General features: G+C 47.6%; 1 protein-coding gene across 2 annotated transcripts in view; it reads right to left on the bottom strand.

Moving 5' to 3' along the window:
- Positions 1-1479: 1479 nt before the first annotated feature.
- The window catches only part of LOC140735774 (uncharacterized), a 196105-nt gene continuing 188406 nt past the window's right edge, over positions 1480-9178 (bottom strand). Inside the window, exon 6 of one of the 2 annotated variants that reach the window (XM_073061244.1) lies at positions 1480-6665. In XM_073061244.1, coding sequence (XP_072917345.1) covers positions 6479-6665 — 187 coding nt within the window. In that variant the 3' untranslated portion in view covers positions 1480-6478. The remainder of the gene's footprint in view (positions 6666-9178) is intronic. The other variant, XM_073061245.1, reaches the window with a different exon arrangement.

The raw sequence follows: 9178 nt of genomic DNA, 5'->3' as shown, positions 1-9178 counted from the left end.
AGAATAGATCCTAATAATCTAGAAGTGAATCATGATTAATCAGTAAGTTTGTGGGAGACACAAAATTAGGAAGTGGTGTTGATGGTGAAGAAGATTATCGTAGATCACAGACGGATCTCGGCCAGCTCGGGAAGTGGGCCGAGGAGTGGTAAGTGGATTTCTATACAGATAAATATGAGCTGATGCACTTTGCAAAGTCAAAACCAGTATAGGACTTAAACTATGTATGGCAGGGCACTTTGGAGAGTAATACAACAGGGGGCTTGGGAGTAGAAGTGCCTGGTTTGTTGGAGATGGTATCTCATGAAAAAGCTGTTTAGCTCACGGCCTTCATCAGTTAAGGCACTGGTTATATTTGGGACATTATGCTGCAGTTGAATAAGTTATTGATGGGGCTGAACAGGGAGTACAGTGTAGTGTTGTTGAATCACCCTTTGAATAGATAGAAAGTAGATGGCCAGGCCTTTCTTCCACATGATGGGACCCAGCCAGATTCGAACTCAGGACCATCTGCTTTAAAGTCCAGTGCTGATGCCACTACACCACCGGCTGGCAACCATGTGTGGCGTAGGTTTTCTTTTTATGGGGAAAGATGCGATTAGTCTGGAAAGAAAAAGATTTACCAGAATCTTCCAGGCCGGAGGGCCTGAATTACTGGGGGAGATTGACATGGTTTGTTGAAAGTGGCATCAGGGGTTCACAGATGGTGAAAAAGGCATTTAGCACACTGACCTTCAGCAGTCAAGGTATTGAGTATAGAAGCAACCGGAAATGCTGGAGGAACTCAGCAGGTCAGGCAGCATCTAAACTAACAAACAGTTGACGTTTCGGGCTGAGACCCTCCTTCAGGCCCTAAAGAAGGGTCTCGGCCCATAACATTGACTATTAGTTCATTTCCATAGATGTTGCCTGACCTGCTGAGTTCCTCCAGCATTTTGATTTCCAGCATCCGCAGAATTCCTGTTTATTGAGTAGAGAAATTGGGACGTTATATTACAGTTGTGTAATATTGGTGATGCTGCACTTGGAGTCTTGGTCTCCTGGCTATAGGAAAATGTAGTTAAACTAATACAGGCCCTTCAGCCCAGCCAGTCAATGCCACCCAACCAGTTAGTCCCAATTTCCTGGATTTGGCCCATATCCCCCTGTCCCAACTCTCCGTGTGCCTTTCCAAATGCTTATTAAGCAACACATTGTACCTGCCTTAATCACTTCCTCTGGCAGCTCATTCCATACACTCACACCCTCTGTGTGAAGAAGTTGCCCCATTTAAAATCTTACCCTAAACTGATAGCCCATAGTCTTAGACTCCCCTAAACTGGGAATCTGGTGGCGAGGTGGAGATACGTCTCTACCAAAAGAGCCGTAAGATGCTCCTTCCCTCTGCAGGTCACCCTTGGGCGAGGTGTAGCACCTGCTTAGCCCCCCACCCCACCCCACCCCGCCACCCTGAGCAGGGTGATGTAAAGACATGGGAGTAGCTGCTGTGTATCACAAGTCCTGGTTACGCAGTCTCTGAAGAGTATTGACAATGGCTGGGGCCACCCACCTTGTAAAGACACTGCCCAGAAGAAGGCAATGGCAAACCAGTTCTGTAGAAGAATTTCCCAAGAACTATCATGGTCAAAAGACCATAATTGCCTGTCATATGACACGGCACATGATGGTGATAATGATGAATCAATGAAAAAGACTGTTACCATCCACCTTATCTTTGCCTCTCATGATTGTAAACATTTCCATAAAGTCACCACTCATTCTCTTACATTCTGAGGAACCCCTAAGTTTACCCTAACCCTCTCATCTTACACTGATGCCCTTTAGTATTTAACATTTCTACCCTGGGGAAAAAGGACTCAAACTATCTTCTCTCTTTGTGCCCCTCATAATCTCCCCTTGGCCTCCGCCACACCAGAGAAATCAACCCGTTCAGCCCACTTCTTCTTATAGCTAATTCTCTCCAATCCAGGCAGCCTCCTGGTGAACCTCTTCCGCCCCCTCTCGGAGGCCTCTGCATCCTGTTCCATTCTCAGATTATGAATGTAGTTGATTCAGAAGATACTCGGTTCTGTGGAGCAGACGATGACAAAATCAAACAACAGCCCCTATCTCGCGAGTACAACAGGATTACACGTTTCTCATTTCACCAAGTGTTTTTAATTGAGGCATATTGCAGAAACAGGATATAACAGTTTCTTCAAGCAGTGAAACAAATCCCATTATCACCGCTTGTCACGGAATACAATTCAATAAAGACACCTCACCATCTGTTACTGCCCACCGTCATGTTCCACCAGCAAAAGGTGTGAACCGCAGACTCACTCAGCTCCATCATGGGCACTTGCCTCCCCAGCATCCAGGACATCTTCAAGGAGGGATGCCTCAAAAAGGCAGCGTCCATCATTAAGGACCCCCATTGCCCAGGACATGTCCTCATCTCATTGTTACCATCAGTGAGGAGGTACAGAAGCCTGAAGACACACACTCAGTGATTCAGGAACAGCTTCTTCCCCTCTGCTATCCCATTTCTGAATGGACAGTGAACCCATGAACACTCCTTCACTACTTTTTTTTTCCTCGCTTTTTGCACTAATTTTAATTTAACTTTTTATATATAGAATTACTGTAATTTACAGTTTTTATTCTTATGTATTGCAATGTACTGCTGCCGCAAAACTAAATTTCACGACCTATTAAACCTGATTCTGATTCTGTACACAGATCAGATAATTGTCGTTACCAACAAAAATACGAGGACTGTTTTACAAGTGAGACCAAAACAAATCAGGAACAAGACAGTGCATGTGTTTTAGCAAGCCTTTTGCAATGTTAAATTCTTCCTGATGAAAGTTCTCAGCCTGGAACAACGTCGACTGTTTATTCATTTCATAGATGCTGCCTGGCCTGCTGAGTTCCTCCAGCATTTTGTGTGTGTTGATTTAAATTCTTCAAAACAATTTGCACGGTGAAATGCAGCAACCACTGTGAAGAGTAATTTCCTTTGTTCTATAACCTGAGGGTTATTTTCTGAGGATTGAGAATCCTTCCTGGTGAATGTTAGAGCATTCCCAGCCCAAATTAGTATGTGATGTGATTATGTAAAGGAAGCTTTACCTTGTTCTAATTAGAATATTCCCATGTCCTGATGAAAGGTCTCAGTCCAAAACATTGACTGTTTATTCATTTCCATAGATGCTGCCTGACCTGCTGAGATCCTCCAGAATTTTGTGTGTATTACTCTGGATTTCCAGCATCTGCAGAATCTGTTGTTTTTAAAACATTCCCATGGTTTGGTATGCATGGGTTAGAGATGGTATAAAATTCCATTTATGCCATCCCATCTCACACTCCCAGGGTTTGGACAGAGTAAAGCTCGCTCTTTACTGTCCCATCTCACACTCCCAGGGTTCGGCACAGAGTAAAGCTCGATCTTTACCGTCCCATCTCACACTCCCAGGGTTTGGACAGAGTAAAGCTCGCTCTTTACTGTCCCATCTCACACTCCCAGGGTTTGGACAGAGTAAAGCTCGCTCTTTACCGTCCCATCTCACACTCCCAGGGTTTGGACAGAGTAAAGCTCGCTCTTTACCGTCCCATCTCACACTCCCAGGGTTTGGACAGAGTAAAGCTCGCTCTTTACTGTCCCATCTCACACTCCCAGGGTTTGGACAGAGTAAAGCTCGCTCTTTACTGTCCCATCTCACACTCCCAGGGTTCGGCACAGAGTAAAGCTCGCTCTTTACTGTCCCATCTCACACTCCCAGGGTTTGGATAGAGTAAAGCTCGATCTTTACTGTCCCATCTCACACTCCCAGGGTTTGGATAGAGTAAAGCTCGCTCTTTACTGTCCCATCTCACACTCCCAGGGTTTGGACAGAGAAAAGCTCGCTCTTTACCGTCCCATCTCACACTCCCAGGGTTTGGACAGAGTAAAGCTCGCTCTTTACCGTCCCATCTCACACTCCCAGGGTTTGGACAGAGTAAAGCTCGCTCTTTACTGTCCCATCTCACACTCCCAGGGTTTGGACAGAGTAAAGCTCGCTCTTTACTGTCCCATCTCACACTCCCAGGGTTTGGACAGAGTAAAGCTCGCTCTTTACTGTCCCATCTCACACTCCCAGGGTTCGGCACAGAGTAAAGCTCGATCTTTACTGTCCCATCTCACACTCCCAGGGTTCGGCACAGAGTAAAGCTCGCTCTTTACTGTCCCATCTCACACTCCCAGGGTTTGGATAGAGTAAAGCTCGCTCTTTACTGTCCCATCTCACACTCCCAGGGTTCGGCACAGAGTAAAGCTCGATCTTTACTGTCCCATCTCACACTCCCAGGGTTTGGATAGAGTAAAGCTCGCTCTTTACTGTCCCATCTCACACTCCCAGGGTTTGGACAGAGAAAAGCTCGCTCTTTACCGTCCCATCTCACACTCCCAGGGTTTGGACAGAGTAAAGCTCGCTCTTTACCGTCCCATCTCACACTCACAGGGTTTGGACAGAGTAAAGCTCGCTCTTTACTGTCCCATCTCACACTCCCAGGGTTCGGCACAGAGTAAAGCTCGCTCTTTACTGTCCCATCTCACACTCCCAGGGTTTGGATAGAGTAAAGCTCGCTCTTTACTGTCCCATCTCACACTCCCAGGGTTTGGACAGAGTAAAGCTCGCTCTTTACTGTCCCATCTCACACTCCCAGGGTTCGGCACAGAGTAAAGCTCGATCTTTACTGTCCCATCTCACACTCCCAGGGTTTGGACAGAGTAAAGCTCGATCTTTACTGTCCCATCTCACACTCCCAGGGTTTGGACAGAGTAAAGCTCGCTCTTTACCGTCCCATCTCACACTCCCAGGGTTTGGACAGAGTAAAGCTCGCTCTTTACTGTCCCATCTCACACTCCCAGGGTTTGGACAGAGTAAAGCTCGCTCTTTACTGTCCCATCTCACACTCCCAGGGTTCGGCACAGAGTAAAGCTCGATCTTTACTGTCCCATCTCACACTCCCAGGGTTTGGACAGAGTAAAGCTCGCTCTTTACCGTCCCATCTCACACTCCCAGGGTTCGGCACAGAGTAAATCTCATTCTTTACTGTCCCATCTCACACTCCCAGGGTTTGGACAGAGTAAAGCTCGCTCTTTACTGTCCCATCTCACACTCCCAGGGTTTGGATAGAGTAAAGCTCGCTCTTTACTGTCCCATCTCACACTCATAGGTCAGTGACAACACAGGTCAGACACAATAAGGTTCCCTTTATGCTGCTCCATCCCATATTACCAGGAGAGAGGTGGAGTGAACAGGGTCCTCCTCCTTCTGCCGGAGGAACTCAGCAGCGCAGGCAGCGTTAATGAAGAGGAATAAAGAAGTCGACATTCTGGGCGGAGACGAAGGTCCCTTCATCAGCACCGTTTTGCAGTTGATACAAAAAATGCAGCCGTGTAGGGCGGTGGGTGCACAGCACACGCAGCCAGGGCTGGTGGCAGAGGCAGATATATTAGGGGCATTTAAGATAGGCATGTGGGTGAAAGAAAAGTGGAGGGTGGGGTAGAAGGGAAGGGTTAGATTGATCTTGGAGTAGGTTAAACGGTTGCCATAACATCCTGATAAAGGGTCTTGGCCTGAAACATCGTCTCTTTATTCCTCTCTATAGTTGCTGCCTGACCTGCTGAATTCCTCCAGCATTTTGCGTGTACTACTCAGCACCTGCAGCATCACTTGTGTTTGCAAAGCTCCCGTTACACAGTCCCGTCACTAACTCCCATGGCAGGCCCAGCACACGGTGCACATTGATCATAGGTACAACAGGTTCGATACTGTACAACGGTAAGGCTGCTCTATGCTGTCACATCAAATGTTCTGAAGGCCCCTGCACAACAGCTTCCTCTGTGCCCAGTAAGGATTTCACAGCTGGAGTAAAATGTGTTCTATTGTGTTTCGAGAGCCTGTATCCAATTGCCGTTTGTATTTGTGTGACAGGACTGTAGTCCTCGACGCAGCCGCCAAACGAGTCTGCTGTCCTGCAGACCAAAGTGATGTATCTGATGACACCATAGATCCACTTCACATCCAGGTAACTGAAAATGGCAGATCGTCAACCCATCCCTTTGGGCTTGGTATAAAGGCAGGGCCCGTGGTGAAACAGCCTGGACCCCACGTGTCCCCTTTCTCTTTTCAGGCGCACCTGTCTCAGTTTAACTGATACTCACTGGGCTTGCGATCAATTTCCACATCACTGCGTTCGAAGATTAGTTCTACTGATATCCTTTGAGCCACTTGCCTCCACTGCATGTGATTCATGTAACTGATGTTTCTCAGCCGGTACCTGTTCTTGATATTGGAAGCTCTCTGTCATACATATTAACTGTGTTGTGCAGTACTTACTCCTCCCCCCTTGCTTCACCCCTCTCTCTCTCTCTGCCGGTTGGAGATGGTTGGGAGGACACTGATAGTCTTACAGATGGAGTGTTCCCTCATCGCCAGCCTGTCTTCACGAGTTACTGCTGCTTGTTTTGTACAGGGTAAAGGAGAGACATGTGCTCCGCGTCCTTGAACGGAAGCTTCTCAGTGCCGTAGTACAGGACTACCTCTGGGATACTGTTGAAGAGGGCACTGTTCTGATTCAGCGTGTATTTATTGTCTTTGGTCTGGGCCAAGATGATGTGCACGCATCCCTGGCTCGTCCTGTGAACAGATGAGAATAGCAGAGAGTGTGTTAGCAGTGTCAGGAGATCGCTCCGTAGTTGATACAAAAACAGCAAGAGGACCACAAACTTATCGTGGTTTGGAGGCTTGCACGCCTCAGTGACCTGCAGGGCTACGTTGGCCAGAGTCAGGGATTACTTTGGCTCTTGGTATGGTCATCCATGCCAAACAGGGCAAAGGGAAGAGACCAAATTAAGAGTGGCCCACTGGTCCTCCAGGTTCTCCAGGGCTAACAACCCTGACTGGTCAAACAAAACTGAAACAGCAATAAAGAATCCTTCTACATCAGTATTCCTGAGTCTCTAGCCGGGACTTGCACGGCTGCCAGTCGTGAGAATCGAGAGGAAGCTACTGACACGGTGAAGAAAGCCCTGACCAAGACCGGAACAGGTTTCTGGATGGTGGAGGAAATGCGGGAGACCGAAGACAAGACGGCATCGTGCAGCAGAGGCAGACACGAGGACCCTGAACAACACCTGGGGCACATTAGAGAAAATGGGCGAGGACAGACACCAATGGAAGACCTTCATTGCTGCCCTAAACGACAGCAGCATAACGAGCAGTAAGTGGTAGGTGCGTGGAACACCCATCCACCTACATTAGAGACATTTGAGAGACTCTCATGGGTGATAGAAAAAGAACATAGAGCACAGCACAGTACAAGCCCTTTGGCCCATGATGTTGGACCAACCCAGTACTAATGATGTGGGCCAGTGTCTGAGTGGGAGGCTTTGGCTCAACACGTTGGTGAGAACAGGCTTAGGCAGGCACAGGCAGAGGCCCCAAGTATGCTTCCAATAAGTTTGTTTTCTCTCTTTCTTTGTGGGTACATAGCTCGTGCACCAAGAATGGATCTGGAGGTAGTGGTATGTTGCTTGTGTGAGATGTGGGAACTTCGGGAGACCGCCAGTCTCCCTGGTAACCCAAGGTGCACTCGGAGACTGTGTTAAGGATCTGGAACTGCAGCTTGATGACCTTCAGCTCATACGGGAGACGGAGGAGGTGATAGATAGGAGCTACAGGGAGGCCATCACCCATAAGCTGCAGGAGACAGGCACTTGCATGACTGTCAGGAGACTGTCCAGCTCCAAGGCTCAGAAGGGAAATGGGGAGATGAGGACTGCAGTAGTGACAGGGGATTCCATAGTTTGAGGAGTAGACACGCGATTCTGTGGGAAACGCAAATGGTATTTTGCCTCCCTGATGCCAGGATCAGGGACATCTTGGATCGGATTCACGGCATTCTAAAGGGGGAGGGTGAGCAGTCGGGAGTCATCATACTTACTGATATCAACGACATAGACAGGAGAAGGGGAGGAGGTACTGAGAAGAGAATATAGGGAGTTAGGTAAGGCAGGACCTCCAGGGTAGTGCTCTCTGGATTGCTGCTTGTGCTATGTGCCACTGAGGTTAAGACCAGGATCATTTGGCAGGGGCCAGGGTTTCAGATTTCTGGATCATTTTCCAGGGAAGGTATGACCTCCACAAACGGGACGGGTTACACCTGAACCCGAGGGGGACCAATGCAGTGTGGGCTGCTCAGCTACAATTGTTGGGGAGGATTTAAACTAATTTGGCAAGGGGATGGGAAGCTGAGTGATAGGGCTGAGGACGGGGCAGCTGGTACACAGTAGAGGCAGTGTGTAGTGAGACTGCGAGAAAGGACAGGCAGACGATAGGGCAAATTTGCAGTCAGTAGAATGAATTACAGTGCAACTTGGGGACAACGTGGAAAAGGGTGACATACTGAAGGGTGTTATATTTGAATGCACGTGGTATATGGAATAAGGTCTTGTAGCTCAGTTAGAGTCTGGCAGGTTGTGGATATCACTGGGTCATGGCTGAAATGAGATGATAGTTGAGAGCTAGATATCCAAGGATACACATTGTATTGAAAGGACAGGCAGGTAGGCAGAGGGGGTGGCGTGGCTCTGTCGGTAACAAATGAGGTGACATAGGACTGGAAGATGTAAGATAGTAGTGGGTCGAGTAAAGAAACTGCAAGGGTAAGAAGACCCTGATGGGAGTTACATCCAGGCTTTCGCATTGTAGCCAGGATATGAGATACAAATACAATGGGAGATAGAAAATGCGTCTCAAAAAGGCAATGTTACGATAGTCACGGGAGATTTCAATAGGTAGCTAGATTGGGAAAATTAGGTGGTGCTGGATCCAAAGAGAAGGAATTTTTAGAATGCCTACTATATGTTTTTTATTCCAGAGCAGTTTGTGGTTGAGCCCACTAGGGGAAAAGCAATTCTGGATTGGGTGATGTGTAATGAACCAGATTTGATTAGGGAGCCGAAGGTAAAGGTTACCTTAGGAGAGAGTGATCATAATATGATAGAATTCACTCTGCAGCTTAATAGGGAGAAGAATATGTTAGATGAATCAGTATTAAAGTGGAATAAAGGGAATTACAGAGGCATGAGAGGTAATCTGGCCAAAGTTGATTGGAAGGGAACATTAGCAGGGATGATGGTAGAACAGCA

This window comes from Hemitrygon akajei, chromosome 11 (genome assembly GCF_048418815.1).
Source record: "Hemitrygon akajei chromosome 11, sHemAka1.3, whole genome shotgun sequence".
NCBI lineage: Eukaryota > Metazoa > Chordata > Chondrichthyes > Myliobatiformes > Dasyatidae > Hemitrygon > Hemitrygon akajei.
The sequence above is the reverse complement of the archived record's forward strand: the minus strand, read 5'-3'. Positions and strand labels throughout refer to the sequence as shown.